We start from the raw sequence: 20,504 nt of genomic DNA, 5'->3' as shown, positions 1-20,504 counted from the left end.
AAGGTGAGATGAATGATAACATTAAACTTCACTGTGTTCGGTGGGTTGCTAACGACACCTACTAGCCAGCTAGTTGCAGCTGTTGAACAATCTCAATAGAATTTTCGTGACGGTAAAACCCTTTCAATGCAGTATCCCTTAACGTTTTTCCTTAACTAAAGAAACCATTTAAGGTATTCTGTGCAACCCCCTAAATAAACCCTTTAGGTCATACTTCAGGGGAAAAACTTAAGGTGTTTTGTGTTTACCCTCACTATGCCTCGCAGTGGCACCATGCGTGCGCGTGAAGAAAATTCTGTCTGAAACACTGTCGCGCGGCGCAGCGTTCCAAACGTTGTGTAATCAACTACACTGGTATGGCGGTATATTAAACATTCATATCATAACGAAAATATACACCGGTATACCGCCCAGCACTAGGTATAATGATGGAAGTCGTAATACTGAGGATTTGTAGGACAAACAAATAGGATTGTAACAAGGGGCACAAATAGACTGAAAGAGAATTGACCTGTCGCTAAGCCCCGCCCCCCAGTGTTCCCGTGTGAAAACTCGGACAAACAAACCAGGCTTGATTAGAAATACATTGTGGACAATGGCAACTGACAGTATATGAAAGCAGGCTTTGAGGACGTTTTGGTCGATAAAGGATTTAATTTCCTCCAGAAGCTATCAAAAGGGACTTAATTATGCTATGGAGGGGTGTATTCAAAACTTTAGAATAGCCTACATAAGGTGACAAGCAGTTGTGGCGAGTAGCCGTGCATATCACCGTGCAAAAAACACTGAGGTTAATGCTAGCTAGCTAGGTAGTGGAAGATTGATACTAAGATATGTAAGGTTACGTTAGTATTTGATGTAACGAGAATATAGTAGTTGGTTAATGAGCATTTTCATCTTGGGATTTAACAGGGAACCTGTGCCCACGTTGTTGGGCGAGCTGTTGCAAACGCGAGAGACGTCCTGTAGGCTACTGTTGATGAAAATATACCCCGTTTTCTAGCCTCTCGGGGAACCGGCTATCAGTATTACACGTCCCCCATGCAAAACGTTTGACCATGGTTATCCGTCGGCGTTTTTTGAGTTAATAAAAAACTCCATAAATAAATCCTCCCTGTTGTTTCCTATGGAGTTGTCCGAGCTGATGTCCGAGTCCCGTTGAGGCTGGACTGTCATTGGCTCATCAGCGTTCTAATGGTGGCGCTTAGCGACAGGTCAATTGGGCTTTGACTCGGCACAGTGTTCGACATTTCAAATGAAAGGCATGGAGATAATGGTATGCTATACCATCTAGGGACTTTAACCTCCAGAAACTGACCCAGCAAAATCAAAAGTCAATCTACAGAAAATATATGTTATTGGCACAGCTAAGTGAAAAATCTGAAAAATAAGTGATGTAAATGCAATTCAGACATCATCACAAATCTTATTTAAACATGCAAAAAGTGCTGCACCAAGGTGTTTATACTACAAACACAAGGTGAGGAGTTCTAATACTGATTATGTCAACTAAAAATGCTCAGTGCCACATCTTGCACAGCAACAGGCCGGAAGCAACTTAAAATCAATCAGCTTTTCTCTCTCAACAGTCACAATTATCCAATGTGCTGCAGACGGAGAGGAAATGTATTGAGGTCCGTCCTCACTGCCCTACTCCTGTACCAGAAGCCTGCATGCAAAGTGTTTTCGGTCTGTGAGACGTTGCCTGATGTCCTGAATAGATCATGGGATAAACCTGAAGGAAATGAATGTCTGTCGGTGTGCGTGAGATGGAGGGTGCGGTGTCTCACCTGCGGGTGTCGTCGTCTTGGCCGCGGCCTCTCTGTGAGCGGACCCACTGCTCCAGCTGCTGCATGGAGTTGGTCCTCTGCAGGACGCGCTGGGGCTCAGGCACGGGCGTCTGGGCGCCCGCTCTCTGGCTTGGCCCGTTGCCCAGCTCCGCTCCGGGGCTGCTGCGCTCCCCCGCGCCGGTGCCGTTGAGCTGGGCCGGGCTGGACTGGAGGCCCTGGTGCGGCCCCCCGTTGGCTGGATGCTGGTGTTGCTGCTGCTGGTGCTGCTGCAGGCGTGCGCCTGTGATCTTGGTGAGCGGCGGCCGGTCCCAGTCACCGCCACCGCCGCCGTCCGTTTGGAAACCGTAGCGCTCGGCGTCGTGCTGCCGCTCGAGGCTGCCGCCCCCACTCCCACCGCCCTGCTCGGCGCTCTGCGGCTGCTCCAGAGGCTGCTGGTCCGACTGGTCCGGCTGGTCCGGGACCTGGGGCTGGGGCTGCTGCTGTGGGGCTGGATGGTGGTTGGGCCCGTTATTCATCACGTCCTGCGGGCCACACTGCTCCACTTTGAGTCGCTCCAGCCTGGGGAGAGACGAACCGATAAAAGAGAGGAGAGGAGGGGGGTGTCGATCAGTTATTGAAAGAAAGACATCAAGCCACCCGAGGGAGAGAGAGAAGTTCTGAAACCTGGACAGTCGCTCGGTTTAAGTTCAATAAAACACTCTGGACAGCGTCCAGCAGACGGCAGCTTTCATTAAAGACACTTCTCCTGGAGCTCAGACTCAGCTGCTTTTGCATTTAAGAAGCTGCCATAAAGGGGGAGGGGTTGGGGACACGATGGCTTGAGCTGCCCCTCCCCCCACCATCTCCTCACACTGCCGGAGACAACAGGGCGGCGAGACACTGCAACCTGACCCCCCTGAGGGACGAGCCAGTGCCCCTCCACCTGTCACTATTTACAATAAGCAGGAGCCTGTGCTAATAAAAACCCCCTCTCACTCTCTGTCCTCCCTTTAACAGCCCCACATGCTCTCTCATTCTGCCCCCCGCCATTCCCACCCGCGCTCTCGCTCACTAGCAGTCCTCAACCGTAGCTCCATCACCAACAGTGTCTTGCCTCTAACTTCCATCCTAATTTGTTATTGCATATGGAAAGATTTCGGTTCCCAAACAGACTGAAATCATCGCCTTTAAAGGCACAAGCTCTGCGATTGACCTAAGTTGTGTGGTGGACGCAAGCGTGCCGAGAGCCACCCCCTCTCGTCCCCAGTCCTTCCGCACGTCTCTGGGCTCTTTCATGTGCATGGGGGCTGAGGGTAATGACTTTTCCATGTGTCCCAGTGGGCCAGTAAAAGACGCACTGGGGCCTCGTGAAACCTCAGACCTACATGAGCTCATGGGCGCTCACTGATCCGCTCCACGGCTCGCCCCGCCGGCCAATTACAAGCGCTTCCAGCAGGGAGCCAGACTATCAGTCCTCTCTAAGCTCCCAGCGACAATTATTCCTCCAGCTTTCATGACAGCAGAGTGAGATCAGAAAGTAAGAAAGGAGGAGAGGGGGACAGAGGAGGGAAGTGAGAGAGGAAAGAGGGGAGGGGGACGACAGAGAGATTTACACAGAGAAAGAAGATATGGACAGAAATTGGAAATTGAGAGAGAGAGAGAAAAAGCGAGAGAGAGACAGAGAGAATGAGAGACAGAGAGAGAGAGACAGAGAGTGAGAGACAGAGAGAGAGAGAGACAGAAAGTGAGTATGACCCTGAAGGAGCAATGGGCAGCACTGCAGCTGAATTTACTCATTTAAAGGAGCACGCCAACCGCTTGGGAAGTTAACTTATTTGCCGTCATCTCCAGAGTTAGATAAGGGAGGATACATAACCTACTCTTCTCTGTACATACAATAACCCAGCCTGACACTGCTAGCCTAGCTTAGCATAATTCACTGGAAGTGAGTTACATCAGTTAGCCAATAATTCCATAGACTTTAGCCATAGGCTAGCTGGTGTAACCCACTTCCAGTGAATTATCTGTGAGAGCAGATGGAGTCGATGGCAGCGAGGATGACACGTCAGCATGCATCCTCCAGCAGCCCTCCACATCACCTGCCACCCACTGCGTCCGCACTCGGCACCACCCTCCTCCACCCTATTCCCACTATGCATTATTTACACCTTCTCACAGACTAGCACAACAGCGCTGCTTATGTAACTCTGAAGTGTAAGCGTTTCTCAGCCAGCGCCCGAGAGGGTAAAGTGCTGAAGTCAATGAGCTTGCATAAAGCAGCTCTTGGCATCGGGGATCGCAGAGCCGTGCCAACAACACAAACCCGCTCCAAAGACAGAGAAGGGAGCCAAATGAAATGCTTTGGCTCGAGGAGTCATTTCACTACGACGTAGAGGGTTGGGGGTGTTAACTTAATGTTGTTCTTCGAGTCAAGGTTAGGATAATAGAGATCCTGCTACGAGCAGACTCCCATTGACTCTAAAGAGAATGTCTAAGCCCTGTGCAAGAGTCAATAGGAAGCAATGGGTGTGTGGAGCCTCATGCACCTTTCATCCCAACTCACGCCTGATGCAATATACCCACACAATACTCCCTACAGATCATCACCATGTCCCAGCAACTTCAATGCACAGATGCACTCAAAAGGCAACTGGTGATGGACTTGGCTAATTGAGAACTAGGCTACATGCTTGAGAGGTTTTGTCAGCTTTACACACACACACACACACACACACACACACACCTGTTGACTGGGTTGCTGTGCACCAGTGCTGCATCCGTCATCACCTTCATCCAGGACTCCATGTCTTTGGCCGTGTCGCTGCAGAAGTAGTATGTGCGCATGTTTGGGTGCGTCGCCTGGTTGAGTGAAAGGATCAAAGGATCAGAGCAATGGCAACCTGCAAGAAAACACAGAACGGAGAAAGAGAACCAAAAGGAAATGAGAGATAGACAGAAAAAACAGAGTGATTGAAAGAAATGTGGAGGACAGAGAAAAAAGAAAGGAGAATGGATTGTTATTGTAGTTTGTTTTGGGGAAAATGGTTCAGTATCATTTCCTATTTACGCATAGTTAACATTACGCATGGAAAATCAGACAATACTAGCCACTGATAAACATAAGGCAATGCATCAGTGTTGAACTCTGGTCTCTCAAAGAGCGCAAACACAAAGCCAGTTGAGCTGTTCACATAGTTGAGCCAACAATGCAAAGGGACCTCAACACAGGACAGAACTGCTGAGACATGAGAATTGGATACGAGTGACACGACTCTCCAGCGCAAATGGTGGCTTTCATAGAGCAGAATGAAGGTTCTCTTACCTAATTGCAGAACTGCAGGCTCCAACAACCACAACGACGCTCTCGGTCAGGTCGGACTCCCTCAGCGAAGGCATACACAGGTCATTGTGAGAGCACAAGGGAAGAGCATGTGAGTGTGTGTGTGTGTGTGTGTGTGTGTGTAGTGAGTGTATGTGTTGCGTTAGGCAAACAGAACAGAAAGCAAGACACAGAACAGGTCGAGTGAGTCTACACAATATCCTGTTTACTGAGTTCCATTGGCCGTTTCTCATTCCAAACCTGTCCTCAGGGGAGACTAGAGACAATTGAGTTTACTGGGGGAGGGGGAGGGGCAGGGGGCCTCGGCCACCACAAGAGGAGGTGCACCAGAGTTCACCATTATTGTGCACTGCAAAGGTCGTGCGTCATTTTATTTCCAACCTTCTCTGGGATTTTACTGTCATCATTGTTGTGCTTTTTGCCAGACAGATGCCAAGCCCTCTGCCTTAAACAGTTTATTCAATCGTTCTCCTCTCCAATCTCTCCCCCTCTCTCTGGACCCTGTGGTTAAGTCTGTCCTTCTGCAGACTCCTTGGTGTCTGTACTTGTGGCTATCGTTGGCAATGGCCAGCTCGGCTAACTTTGTTTTTGCAGTGTGCAGTTTTCCAGGCCCCCGAACCTAAACCGTCGAGGTGAAAGACCCGCCGAGATGTTTTGGCACGCGCACGTTCACCGGGCCAAAGCGCTGACTCAGACCTGGCACTTCTGCCAGACTACCAGCCGCACCATCCCTAAAACCACCCAGCCACTCCACCCTTGCCTCTCCTTCGGGTTCCCCCTCTCCCTCTCTCCACTCTCCCTCCTCGCTCCAGAGCAGAGCTATGTGGCCTGAAAGTCATCCTTGACCTGCTCTTGCCTATTTGGTTTCTATCCTCTACATCTCTCTCCCTCTCTCTCTTTCTCCCTGTAATTCAGTCTTTCACACAGAGCCTCATGGTCTATCATCATTTAAAGAAAAACAAGAGCCCCCACATCACCCCCACGCCCACCCAACCCCACCTCCCAAACCACAGGAGCCTCCCACACTACCAGCATGCTGACAAAACGGGCTCTACTGACCTTGAAGGCGTACTTTCTGTTGATGTGGTCGTCCACAGACAACAGGGAAATATGAAAACTAGGCAGAAGGATGCTGCCGAGGATCCCTTCTTCCTTCTCATCTGTTCAGAGAAAAACACAAATGGCAAACAAAGACAAATCAGAGAAGAAAGGAGAGGAGAACACAACTGCATAACAAGCAAACTGAGTGTGTGTGTGTGTGTGTGTGTGTGTGTGTGTGTGTGTGTGTGTGTGTGTGTGTGTGTTTGTGTGTGTGTGTGATGTGGTGTAGAATTGCCTGCATGCAGCTGGAGTGTGTTGTTTATGTATGCAAGCCCTCCCCATCTCAGGCTTCTGTTTGGGAATCCGTCCCCTCTGTATTTCCCCCACAGCGCTCACCAACATCATTCCCTTCAAAACATTTATCCGCTTAAGGCGCTCGGTCCCTCAGCAAAACACCGCACACACACACACACACACACACACACACTCTGATCTGGCTCTGATCTGCTCTGGAAGGATAGGCTAGATCTGGAGGAATGCGCATGGCTGGCGATCAGACACAAGCATTAATGTCTCTGACAAACTCCTGTTATACTGGCAGAAGAAGGAGCTCAGCCATGTTACGACAGGCTCGAGTTAGCTTGAATGCTCGCACTGCACGGAAACTATATTTATTCTGCCTGTTTGATACGAACCATCTGTAGCTCCTGTGCGCACAGCATGATGATAGAAGAGAGCGAGACAGAGAGTGCGTGTGCAAGATACTAAGAGGCTACATTACACTATTATGCTACAATGCACTACTTGCAGACAGAAAGAGGCTACATGACACTATTATGCTACACTGCACTACTTGCATTTTCTGGGAAAATGTCAGCATTTTTCTGGGCAATTATTTCAGATAGCAGTAGTAATAGTAATAGTAATTCCGTTTATGTTCCAAAAGAAGTAATAACTAAAAATAACAACTTCATGCGGTGGCTTGAAACAGCATAATATTTCAGGACAGTAGGCAGTGCCCTTGACACCAGAGAATGTGAGCGGAGAGACATCTGCAGCTGTGTCCAGAACCGATGCCTGACCCGTCGTCCTCCGAATAGGTCTTGCTGCCTCTCTCTCTGTTCAAGCACATGGCTCTTGGCTCTCGCTTGAGGGCTGTTTGAATAAACTATGCGTGAGCGGGCTATGAGCGGGGTTCGTGACCTTCCCGCTCCACTGGCTTGGTCCAAACAGCCTTTGGGTTTGTGTTTGCCATCGTCACATCCCCAGGCTGAAATCGGTGGCGGAGGGCAGGCGTCCAGAATAAGTCTTGTCAACGTCCGGCCTGATGTACACGCGCGAGCACACACACACACACACACACACACACACACACACTCTGATGTACATGCAGAGCAGGCTGGGACAAGCACCAGGCTACATTGTGCAGCTTGCCAGCATGCATACCGGGGGTAGGTGCTATTGGTTCATGTGTTTCCGTCTGCTGTCAAAAGTTTACTCGACAGCTGTCATCGTGTGTTATTGAGTCACTGTTCACACAAAGGTGCACTAAATTTTTGAAGATTAAATCGATAGGTAACAAACAGGGAGTTTTTTTCATGCAATCTCTTCCAAGTGTACTGAGAAGAAAATCTGATCTACTGTAATGGCTATGCTCTAATACGCTAGTAGTTGATACAGATATGTTTAAATCAGCTCCCTTTCTAGGCACCATAATCATGGGTAATCAAAAACAGCCCACCACTACAAACCTCTGAAGCCCCTCAAGAGCTGAAATTGACTAAAGAGGTCTCAGTGCTAATTAAGTTGTTTTAGGATAACTTGTCTGACTGATTGTTGCCTCAGTGTTTCATAATGACGGCGCAGCAATAGAGCTTTTATTAATGAGTACTGTACTCAATTACCCAAAGGTCGTGTGAGGCCCCTAAGGTCATATTGGGCGAGGTGATAATTGCTTGATGGTTCCAAGTATCCTCCAAACACACTTCATGTTTGGTTTGGCATGTTCAAAGCTAAACATAACATAAACACACTTTACACATTTAACTTCACTTTCGGCATGCAGAGTTCGTGACACTTGGGCTAATAGCAACTTGGGGTGATGGCTTGTTGTTTATCGCCATGGCGCCATATGGGAGTTGTCAAGATGCTGAGCAGAACTGTGGAGCGTCAAGCCCCTTTCAGTCTCACAATTAACTGGAGGGTTGAGTTGGTTTTGGGGTGATAACAGCACAGCCATAAATCAGTGGGGCCGGCGAGAGGGGAGGAGTGATAAAGCTCCTGACAGACAACCTCGTCCCCCCATTAACTACAGCCTGTTTCCAGTCACAATTGCCGACATTCATGGATGGTGTGTGTGTGTGTGTGGGTATGTTTGTGTGTGTGTGCACGTGTGTGTGTGTGTGTGTGTACACAAGTGTGTGTGCTCTGTTTGTTTTATGTTGAGGGGGAGAAGAGTACTCACCTCTGTAGTAGAAGAGGCACATGTCGGACAGCACGAACCATCTCTTCTTCCACAACTTCATCCCGGTGCTGTCCTGCACACACACACGCAGAGAGGACAGATGAGAGGGGGGAGACACGGTCAGGGCAGAACACTCAGACACGGGGGGTGGGGGGTGGTACACGGTCTGGCCAGGGCAGAACGCTCATTTCTGACAGTGAGCAGTGACACGTCTGGCAAGGATGGGTGGGTGGGTTGGGTTGGGGTATGTGATATCTGCGAGCGAACCAACACAGTTCGTTCGCCTGCTCTCTCTCGCTCTCTGAGACACACAAGGCACTCTCAATCCAGCGATGTCGCCTTCCAAGGACGTCCAGGCGTGCTATTTAAAAACCTCAAACTGCACCTCAGGGGGAGGTCACTGGCGGCCTGTCTGTTGCCATTACATGGACAGGGCTACAGGCACATGCAGGCTCTCTCTCTCACACACACACACACACACACACACACACACACACACACACACTCTGACAAGTACAGATTCACATATTTCATATACATATTTAAAAATCAGCTTAAAGACCAAAAATAACACACATTAGACATTCAAGACAAGAGAGACAGTAATTTATCCATGTAATCCTGATAAGATGCTACAGGAATCTGGAATCTGCAACATGCTTCATGAAGGCACAGAGTGTTGATCAATAGAGTTCATTTCAATGAACAGACCTGATATAGAAAGAACTCTTCATTGCTTCCAGGCTCAAATCTACTTTTTCCTTCATCCCTTTGATCAGGTGGCGCTCTTGATCGGAATGCCGTCAGAACCAGTGGGGATGATTTTTAATTGGCCTACAGATTTCTCATCTCTCAATACCATGCTGCGCAAAAGTTTCTCTTGGCTTGAGAGCAGTAGAAGAGGAAACAACAACAAAAGGAGAGAGGGAGGAAAGTCTTCCATTGAGATAAATCAGACCAGCGGCTGCTGTTTGGATGGTTGGCCGGCGCGGGGCATTGAAGCGTTCCCGCTCACAGGAGGCCCAGACCCCCACCCAACGGGTCTGAATGAGGGGAACATCTGGCTTACTCTCATAGACAGTGGCCCACAGGCAAAACTCCCTCGCCCCAAAAACTGTGTGGAAAGAGAGGCCCTCACATCCATGATAACATAGGCAATTGAGTCATCAACGCATTAGGGGTGGCACACTGCTGGGGTAGGGGCAGGATGCAATGGGATGGGGCGGGGTGGGGTGGTTCATTTCAGGGCACCGCAGAGTCTTTAATTGAAAGGAGGAGAGAGGGGGAGTCTTTGTTGCCTCGAACAGTGGCTATACCGCTGGGAAGAGAAGAGCTGCAAAGAGAGAGAGAGAGAGAGAGAGAGAGAGAAAGAAAGGCAGAGAGGAGAGTGCAAAGGCACAAGTGTGACAGAAAGACAGCAAGACTGACAAACAAAGAAAGCAAGAGAGAGAAAGAGAGAGGGAGAGAGTGAAGAAGTGACTAAAAAAGAAACAAAAAAAGGCGTGTGTTGTCCTTGCACAGAGGGAGAAAGAGTGTGACAAGGAAAGAAAAAGAGAGAGAAAGACAGAGATCAAGGGAGAGGTGAGAGAGACTGAAAGAAGGAGAGGCCAGCTTGCCATTGACAGAGATTTGGGGAGTTGTTGGGTGGGGCTGTTGCATTGAGCACTGCTTGACCAGCATGCCCACTGAGCAACACAAAGCCAGGGAGGCTATTCAGAGCACACACTGCTAAGCCTCAACACTTTGATCAGACCTGGAGGAGAGAGGCTAGCGGCTTTGTAAGACTCCTCCATTATGCATCGTACTGAGGGAGAGAATGGCAAGATCGGACAGTGAAATGAATGGGCAAAGGTTCTCAAGGTCTTTCTTCAATCAACACAACCACTCTTATAACCAAGCTGTATATATATTTATATATACAGTGATGGCCAAAAGTATTGGCACCCATGCTAAAGTTGACTGAAAAGAGGAATGTAAAATCATCTTTTGGAAATTGATCTTAATGCCTTAAGTGAAAAATGAGGAAATATTTAACCTTTAAGGACACCAATTTTCTTAGTGAATGAATAATGTATCATAAATAAATAAATGTTCTTCCTTAAAATACAGGGGTCATAAGTATTCCCACCCCTATGTTAAATTCCCATAGAGACAGGCAGATTTTTATTTTTAAAGGCCAGTTATTTCATGGATCCAGAATACTGTGCATCCTGATAAAGTTACCTTGGCCTTTGGAATTAAAATAGCCCCACATCATCACATACCCTTCACCATACCTAGAGATTGGCATGGGTGTTATTTCAGTTAGCCTATTAGCTGGTTTGATTTGCATTGAGCTCATTTGGAATTGCAAATCAATCATAGCTTGATTTGCAATTCCATAGGCCAAGGTAACGTTATCAGGATGCACAGTATTCTGGATCCATGAAATAACTGGCCTTTAAAAATAAAAATCTGCCTGTCTCTATGGGAATTTAACATAGGGGTGGGAATACTTATGACCCCTGTATTTTAAGGAAGAACATTTATCTATTTATGATACATTATTCATTCACTAAGAAAATTGGTGTCCTTAAAGGTTAGATATTTCCTCATTTTTCACTTAAGGCATTAAGATCAATTTCCAAAAGATGATTTTATATTCCTCTTTTCAGTCAACTTTAGCATGGGTGCCAATACTTTTGGCCATCACTGTATATATATATAAAGCCCTGCTTACGGGCTACTGTGAATGCTAATGGAAAGAAAAGAACAAACATATCAATTGCAACACAATGACAACAGAATGAGCGCTCACCTGTTTGTAAAGCCAGTTGCTTTTTATAACTGGTGCGTTCGGGTTTCTCTTTATGGAGTTTGACCTCTTTCCAAAATTGTGGATTTTTTTAGAGGGTCTTGATGGCTGAAAAATAGAAAATATAGTTTGAGTGGACAAATCAAAACAGACCTAGCCACAGTTGATTCAAAGCATATCGCCATGGTAAGTCTAGTCCTATCATTTGAATGTCAACGTCAATAATATTGTCTAGTACCACAAGAACGGGGTAAATATAAGATACAACTTTAACACTGCTTAGTAAGAATAACAGAGGAGCATCGAGATCTGTCTGACTGTTCAGAGGATGTCTCTGACCCATGAAATGATGCTCCATTAAATATATTAAAAAAACAATTCTACCAAACTGCATACGCGTGAACCATCGTATAAAGTCTGCAGGTCCGTCAACTTACTCGCTGTGTGCCCGCAGGGCTGTTGGGGTACGTGGCGTAGTCGCCCGAACCACCGGTGTAGTTGGACGTTTCACTCATGGTGCTCAGTGGCCGCTCCTTCTTCTCATTCGCTGGCGGTTTGGACGCAGGCCTGAGGGAGACAGACAGATAGGAAGCGAGAGAGAGGGGGAGAGAGAGAGAGAGAGAGAGAGAGAGACAGACAGAAAGAGAGAGATGGGGTTGAGATGAAGGGAAGCATCGCTGAGCGTCCGGAGCAGACAGGCCTGGCACAGAGCCGAACCCAGAGAGGACGAGGGCCGGCGCGGGATTCACGGCTGATTGTGGTCAGATGATGGACCAGACGGGGGGAGGCTGCGTGCAGCGTTTGGCTCATTCTGCCCAAATCACCGCGGCTCCAAACGTACCCTTAATGAGACTCGCTCTGCATCTCTGCAACGCTCATTTAGTGAACGCAGAAACACAGAGGAATAGGACGGGAAGCAGCAAAGCTTACTGTATGAATCAAACCAATTACTTCCCTCGTGCCATTACAGATAAAGTCCTCTGTGTCACTGCACTTTAAATGGGCCACAAAGTTTCCTCCCATAACTTAGTCGACAGCAGAATTGTGTAGTGCATTCAAGAATTACTTGGAAAAAAATCCTTGATAATGTCTTATACAGGCAGCAAGGCTTGTATGAATACAAAATGCTCAATGGTTGTCAGAGTTGGCAGATGAAATAGCGGTGAGACTCTATTTGACTGTGTCACTATGTGACTAAACTGCATGAGGGGGTTGAATGGCAGAAGAGCAGCAAACAGCCCAATGAGAAAATAAACAGGAAAAGCCCATGGACATCTGCCTCCCGCCACATCCACTTCCTCTGACCAGGCATCTGTACCATCACTGAGCTCCCCTTCAATCACAGGACCAGATCACTCACCACATTATTCTAACTCCCATATGCTCATCAAATCAGACATGCTTCACACAATACACATGGCAACTGTGCACAACATGGGAAGATCATGGACAGCAAACAAGAACAGCAAGTTAGAATAGGTCAAAACAACCAACATTTAACAACTTGGCATTCCCGTGCAGGACAATACCTGGACAAACAGACGGTCACACACAAATGTATTATTAAGATAACATACACAAATGTGAATATGCCTCTGAACAAAGGACAAAATGGTACAAAAAGACAAATTCAGAGACGACCTATAATTGGTTTAAGTCATATGCAAATGACAGGCTATTCTAAGAATATAATGACTTTAGAATTTCACATGTCAAAATCAACATGTATTCAATAGTGGTTGGAGTGTAGAGGTCACTACCCTTTAACTAACACGAAGTAACTAAATGGGCAAATTGTCCACTGCGGCAAGTGAAGGCCCTCTCATCAGGGCTTATGGTCTGCCTGGCCCTGCCTTAGTTCTGCAGCGGCAGCAAACCCGATCACTGACCTGGATCTGATTTCCAAGTAAAATCAATACTGCATGGCTTTGTGATTGCATGGCCGACAGATCCCCCCAGTCCCCCATCCAGCCCTGATTAGAGCATCTCTCTCACAGCTTCATACCCAACACGTTCGCGCCTACCCAAGCGTGTGTGTGTGTGTGCGTGCTGTTGCTAATTAACAGAGCCCTTATGATTGCCGGCCACATCTGAAATCTGTGGCTGTGAACGTGCCAAATTGCCTGCCTTCCCAACGTGGCAGCGGATGGGGGGCTGGATTGGGGCGCACGACTTCTGATTGTTGATGACACAGTGGCTTACTGTGGCATCCCAATGATGATCTCGTCCTGAGTCACACCGGCATGACAATGAACAGGCGCCCAAAACTAATTGGGAGGCATCGAAAAAGTCTCTGACCCCCTAAACCAGCCTCAAGGGAAATCTGAGTGAAAGGAACTAGGGCAGAGATCTGGGATTGGCAGGCTACTACAGGCAGGCTATACCGGGCACATAACTGAAGCGCTCCGTTCGCAGAGCGTACGCTGCAACAATTAGCTTATTCAATGGAACTGGCTGCACCAGACGTGATGGTGGCGGCAAGTACATTCAAAACAATTAGATCATTAGTGTCTTCTAACACTATTTTTACGCTGCACGAACGGAGCTGTGCTCCCGATGTAACCGGGCTGTTAGGCTCAGTAGGACAACTGCTTGCCACTACTGTACTGTATGTGCCCATGTTTGCGCGTGAGAGCAACAGGGAGCAAGTGGGAATCGGTTTACTTATGCTCATGAATTTACGAGCTTATTGTCCGAGCTTTGAATCGGTACAGTGATTGCTACGGTCTTAGCCACCTGTAATGCTTCACACCATTCAGCATATCAATCCAAACTCAGCAGGTTCATAGGATTGGAGTTATTTCCCAAGATTAGAGCTGTTTCATAGGAAAACATGCCCAGGCAAAGGTGTACTGTCAATGCCAGTTGGCCAGCACTCTGCTTATGCCCAAAACGTGCTTTCTGCAGCTTCACTCTACTCACAACTGCATGGCATTCAGAGGGTAACATTCTAACACAGGTAGGCTGTTGTTATTATAACACACAGTGTCCACATGCAACCAGTGAAAACAGGGCTGATAGACACACACAGGCACACACATACAGGCACACACACACACACACACACACACACACACAGAGAGACACATACACTTGCGCCACCCAGAAAAAAAGAAATAATTAAAAGCGCCACTCTTCCTGCATCAGCAGTCTCTTATGTGTACGGCCAGTCGGCTGTCCGGCCGCGTCCCTCGGTGGCAAGAGAGACAAAGCTCAGGGGGGCCCTGCCACACACACACAGAGGAGGGCCTGCCACACACGCACACAGAGGAGGTCCTGGCTAGACGAGTAACTCAGCAGTTTTTGGACGCGGCCACTCAGCAGTCGGCAGTGTCAATGGCTGACAGCTTTGGGTCCTTTTGTCTTAAGGGGTCGACCACTAGCTTTTGACCACCAGACTGGGCAACTCGACTCCACATACAGACATAAAACAGGAAACAGACCAAAGACAGAGGACAACATGTTTGCCAAGGCCACACAACACAAACACACCGTCATATTCTCTGACTTCAAAACACCATAGAACAACAACGGGTCTTACCTGTGTAGCCTGAAAAAAACAACAATAAAAAAAGCAATATGAGAAGCATTCTTAGGGTGTCATCATGATCATGTTGCTGTTTCAGACACTGCTAGCAGTGTTAGTCTAGTGTAATGCCAATGCTAGCATTTCGATTAAGAAAGGTGCTACATGCCACACTCCAGTGTACTGCCTCGTGGGCTTATGAGCCAGAGCTGTGAAGTGATTTAGTCTTCAGCTACAACACCACCACAGTCCTGCCCCAAACACACTACATCCACAACTCTGAAATTCTACACATTTCTGAAATGAATGCTAGCTTAATTATCTTTGTTATCATTTTTGTTTACAGACTGATTGCCTTTCCAGGAATGATTCATCATTGTTAATGTTGAACGTAATTTGTATTAATTTAACAGTACAAAATGACTTTTTGTTTGGAAGAGGAAAATAAAAAGAGTCAATATGATATGGGCATGAATGAGAGCACAGCAGAGAAGCAGAGATCTTCTCTGTGCGCAGATTAGAAAACATTAAACGATTATGAATCACTTTTCTTGTTTTCAAAGCAATTAACCTCACAACTACGTCTCTGAAAATGAACTGGCTTGATGGGACATGAGATGTTGAAGCATAAAAGAACACCAACTTAAAAAGAAACAACAACAACAACAACAACAACAAAAACAAGAATGTGGCTTAAAAGACAGATGTGTTACTGGGTGTGACATCAAAGCCACCCACTTCAGGGGCATACAGGTATTACCTGTGTAAGACAGGACGAACGATTTTCCCGCAATTCAAGCTAAAAGCAAAAAAGAGTAAAAGGGAGAAACAGCATCAGCCGTTAGCATGAATCAACCTGCCACTGCTTTTCCACACACAGGGTCAAGGACTGTGCTGGATATATGATAGCACATTGAGGCCAAGGGAGGAACTGAGCAACCGCAGCCAGAGAGAGACAGCATGGTGTAAGTGGCCCGACTAGACTAGATGGTATCGGTTAACAAGGGAACAAAAACTATGTTATCAATGCTTGAGCTCTTTTAAGGCAATACTGCATTCCCAACCAGACAGCCTTCCAGGGAACATCACACAAAAACAGCAGCAACTGGGGTGGGCATATGTAGAGAGCGAAAACCGAGACCTCGGAGGACAGAACTGCATCAAGCAAAAGTGCGTGTCCCATTTACGAGGCAGGCTTGAGCTGCTGGATTCTTAGTTTTGTTATTGTATTTGTAAGTTTGCTGTGTACAGCTAACATGATGCAGAGCGCCAAACAGTCCAATGACAAAGCGCATTGAGATTCCCTGAGGCTCACGCTCCTGCAGTGTCCTTGTAATAGCTGACAGACGTGAGGTCCCTGAATCTGAATCTGATCACTGGCTATGTTAACCATAACTGTGCAATTTTTTGTTAAGGTTTGGGTGTTAAGCTATTTTCGTCAATGAACAGACCATAGTGTCATCGCTTTACTCTAAAAATACAGACTTCATGCGGTCTTCCGGCAGAGCTCCACAGACGAACAGAAACAGCTGAATGTGAGTGAAACCATGTGACAACAAAAAATCTTGCCATGCAAACACTGCTCCTTTTCAACAATCATTTTGGTCTCTTTCCATTTAATGGATGGTTGGTTCAACTATAATACATTATCTTAGGGGAAAACCACACAGGTTTAATCACACTAAATACATGTTGAAGAGGCATGAAATAAGATAGGAAGAGAAGATGTCTGAACTCGCTTCTAAGATTGTGTTGCACAAATTTCTCCATGGTTCTGCAAGGACAATGGCTGTACAGTGCAAACGTTCTACACTACACTACACTTCACAGTTCTGATATGGGAAGACATTTGCAGGATGAATACACTACCTGCCAACATCTAAATAGTTTCATGACTTTTTTTTTCGGTTATACGGGCCAACCAATAGAAACTTTTGTAAGTATGGCCCAAGTTACTTCTTGCAGCAATATGGGAGAGACAAGAACTCCTCCAGTGGCTCTCATTTGGGCCAATTTATCAGGAGAGGCTGGCGGCAGTTGGCAGGAAAGGTGAACCACTGAAGGAGGGAGAGGCAGTCTGAAGCACACACTCATCTCCCAAACCCCCCTCTCTACTGGGCGTGAAGAGCTACAGCCCCAGACACACGGGCAAACATCGTTCTGGCAAGAGGGCTCAAAGTTAGCTGTTGGATGGCTGTTGGATGGCGGGGTGAGGTGTAGTCTGTCATGTGGACTAATCGCCTAATTTAACTGATTTACAGCCCTTGTGAATCTAAGAGGCAGAACAAAACATCTATTAAAGGGCCAGGGGCAACGATTCATCAAGCTCTGTGCCTGGCTGTGCCGAGATGCTCTAGAACTCAAGGTTCTCAAGGTTCTCTCAGCACACTATTTAGAGCGGTAGAACGGGGGAGTCCGTTCGGGAGTGAAAGGGCAGCGTAATATATTTAGCCAGGACGCTCGCAGCTTCTCACAGGCAAAGAGTTGGGCCAGGCAGGAACAGGCAGCGATGTGCTCCAAAACAGAAAACGCATTGGGAATACCGGAGGTGTGGAAAAGACAGGGAGGGAACGGCAGGAATGTAACAGTACGATTCCTCTGAGGACAAGCAGGGGAATGGAAAACAACACGCACTCCCCATAAGACCCCTGCAGAACAATGGGCTCTTATTCTGCCTGCGCTGCGCTGCGCTGCGCTGCGCTGCTCGTGGAGTCCACACGGAGGCTTTATCTCAGACCCGATGCTGTTCAGGAGAAAAACATCTGACCAGCAACAGACATTATTCTCAAGTGCTCTTTTCATGACCTCAATAATTTCATTAACAGGGGGTGCTGTGGCGCAAGCGGTCGCAATGTCCGATATTTGGGTTCAAGTGCACAAGGGGACCCTGCGGTCAATCCCCCGATCCCACCCCATCTCTCTCCCACTCACTTCATATCTCTCATTACTGTCCTATCATATAAAAAAAATATGTTAAAAATATATAAATCTATAATAATAATAATTATTATTATTATTATTATTATTACTGGCACATCTCATACATTTTAGACTTTACTGAATCAAAACATGGACACTGAAACTAGATTTCAGAAACTGGAAAATAGAGAGCAGCCAAAGTTAAAGCTATGACAGACTAGTCATTCTAGCTTTATCCACACCCCAAACTCTCTAGTCCAAATAAGAGAAGCATTGATACCCAGGAGTCATGGTGTCAACTGCACTCTAACAGAGAGATGTTTTGACACGATTCTTTGGGGAACAGGAAGTGAGTGTCATAGCTGAAATGTTGAAAAATGCCACCCGGTAACATTCCCCACCATTGAAGTAAGTGAAGAGACTTACTGTTCGTTGACGACAAAGATGCAGTTGTCTTGAGAGGGAGAGCCTGTTACAGGGTGCTTGCAGGTCACCTTGCGCTCATTGTGGCTGTGGAGAGATCAACAGAAAAAGAGAGAGAGAGGGAGGGAGGGAGGGAGGGGGAGGGAGAGAGAGAGACAGTAAAAATGTCAGAATGTCAGGATCCATCGTCAGAGCAATCCCTGGCCTGTCAGTAGAGCTTGTCACTGTTTTTAAGCTGTGCGCTTCAGGCTTGATGAGGTGCAAGGAGGTAAATATTGCACAAGTGGCTGTCAGATTCCACACTGTGGCAAGGTGCCCCCCCCCCCCGCACTGCTGGGTCCCAATCTAAAAACATCTCTATTAGAAGTCAGCACTGCCTACTCTCCTAAATGGGAAGTCAACTCAAAAACTCAAGTGTGTTTTGTTCCTTTAATGCCTGTGTGTATACTCCCATCTATTTGTCATATCTGTCTAATCAAGCAATGGGTGTAGACCAAAACAAACATAGCCCATTTGATGTGTATAACTCCAGCTGCCTATGAAAACACTAGCTAATAACGCTGAAATACCCATAAATGCTGTTTTTGTCCAATTAAATGTTGCAACGGCTTAACCTCACAAACCCAAGACTCATTTAAAGGCATTCATTCTCAGGCACTCATTTAAATCTGGATGATTCTGCTTTATAAACAGACTGATGGCTATTTCCAGCTGCATTCATCTGGATGATGTGATATAAAGGCCAGCCTGACTGACAGAGAGAGAAATTTCAGCCACATTGGATCAAGTGCTTGAAAAAAAAAAAAAAGAAAGCAACTGCAGCCTTTTTTTGACTGAATGCCCCCAACTCATTCCCCCTTCAAGGGCAGCCAAGTTAACCAGAGCGAAAACAATCAGAACCTCCAAGACAAGAGCGAGAGAGCAATCACTGTGCTAAATCTAATCTGCCATGCAGTACCTGAGGGTGGCCACCATCAAGCTCAGTCTATCAAGAGCCACCAACGCTGGTGAGCTCTGCACAGGGCTGTAGGAGTGTGAGTGTGGTGGAAAACTTGAGCATCCCGCCCCTCACACTCTCCCTCCCCAGCGGCAGGAAGCAGGAGGTCACCGCACAGCCAGCAGCTGCACTTCCAGGGGTGTGTTCCTGCTCTCCACTCTGCGTACTTACAGAAGCAGCAGCGGGTATCTGCGACACTGAGCTGCCAGCTTTAGTCATACCTCCCGTCCTCTCACATGGACGAGAAAACATCCACCCACTCAGCAAGCTAAGCCCGGGCCCCAATTACAGGCTCCCATCGTGGTCATTAAACTAACAGAGACAATTACCGCTGGTGGCATAAGGGGGGCCGACCACACAGTCAGTGGTGGTAGGGGAAGGGGAACGGGGTGTGTGTGTGTGTGGGGGGGTTGCAGACAGCTCTTCATTACCCTCTCTAGATAAGATGGCACGCGGTGACTGTCTCGGGGCCACTGCATATTAGCACCAGAGAATGAAGAGAACGAGGGAAGCTTGGTGATTACAACCCAGGTCTATTATAAACAGTCATAGGAGCAGCAGAGGCAGCCAAACCTCCTGATCAAATATAATGGGTGCTACGTGGGGATTGCTTTAGTTTAAAAGTTTAAAACATACAAAAATTACCAAAAAATAGCAACAAAATGTGAAGAAACGTCAAACATAATTATGCTCAGTGTTGTCCAGATATCTACTGAAGTTGAAGAACCCAGCTGGTGAGAGGTCAGCTATATTGTAATATCAGGGGGTATCAAGTGTGGCCTCTGTATTAATTACGATTCAGATAATTTGAAGAATGGCGAGTGGCTGTGCTCAAGGCAACTCTAAGGGCCCATCCCAATACCTCCCTTACCCCTAGATTTTTGCCCTAACCCTCGTTTTTGCACGTGCAGGGCTAGAGTGTCCCATTACTTTAGGGAGCAAGGGGAAGTGCTATTTTCCCCTTAAAATCAACCCTCAAAATATAGCCAGGACCGGCCACATTTTTCATTTATTTTCGCAAATAAGTATATTAAAATTTCGAAATATGTTGGAATATGTTAGTTTGATGCACATCTGATGGACTGTTGAGTTTTGAACACTAATGTTAGAAAATATCTCACGACGCTATCTGACGATGTTCATGATATCTGCTGAGTGCTTTGAGAGAGTCTGCCCATCAAATAACGTTATATATCTGATTCTGATCTGGGTAGTTTAGTCAATATTTAAG

The 20,504-nt window shown here is 47.0% G+C and overlaps 1 protein-coding gene across 8 annotated transcripts in view; it reads right to left on the bottom strand.

The window, feature by feature from the left end:
- Positions 1 to 20,504, bottom strand: part of LOC125302775 (pleckstrin homology domain-containing family A member 5-like) — a 125,750-nt gene that overhangs the window by 30,001 nt on the left and 75,245 nt on the right. For 3 of the 8 annotated variants that reach the window (XM_048256086.1, XM_048256087.1, XM_048256091.1), the window contains 9 exons: positions 18,280 to 18,363; positions 15,695 to 15,733; positions 14,950 to 14,958; positions 11,846 to 11,975; positions 11,412 to 11,516; positions 8,615 to 8,687; positions 6,169 to 6,269; positions 4,513 to 4,628; positions 1,791 to 2,348 (listed from right to left, as the gene is read on the bottom strand). In XM_048256086.1, coding sequence (XP_048112043.1) covers positions 1,791 to 2,348; positions 4,513 to 4,628; positions 6,169 to 6,269; positions 8,615 to 8,687; positions 11,412 to 11,516; positions 11,846 to 11,975; positions 14,950 to 14,958; positions 15,695 to 15,733; positions 18,280 to 18,363 — 1,215 coding nt within the window. The remainder of the gene's footprint in view (positions 1 to 1,790; positions 2,349 to 4,512; positions 4,629 to 6,168; positions 6,270 to 8,614; positions 8,688 to 11,411; positions 11,517 to 11,845; positions 11,976 to 14,949; positions 14,959 to 15,694; positions 15,734 to 18,279; positions 18,364 to 20,504) is intronic. The other 5 variants (XM_048256089.1, XM_048256092.1, XM_048256090.1 and 2 more) reach the window with 2 other exon arrangements.

Source organism: Alosa alosa, chromosome 11 (genome assembly GCF_017589495.1).
Source record: "Alosa alosa isolate M-15738 ecotype Scorff River chromosome 11, AALO_Geno_1.1, whole genome shotgun sequence".
Taxonomy (NCBI): Eukaryota; Metazoa; Chordata; class Actinopteri; order Clupeiformes; family Clupeidae; genus Alosa; species Alosa alosa.
Note: the sequence above shows the minus strand (reverse complement) of the source record. Positions and strands in the feature narration are given on the sequence as shown.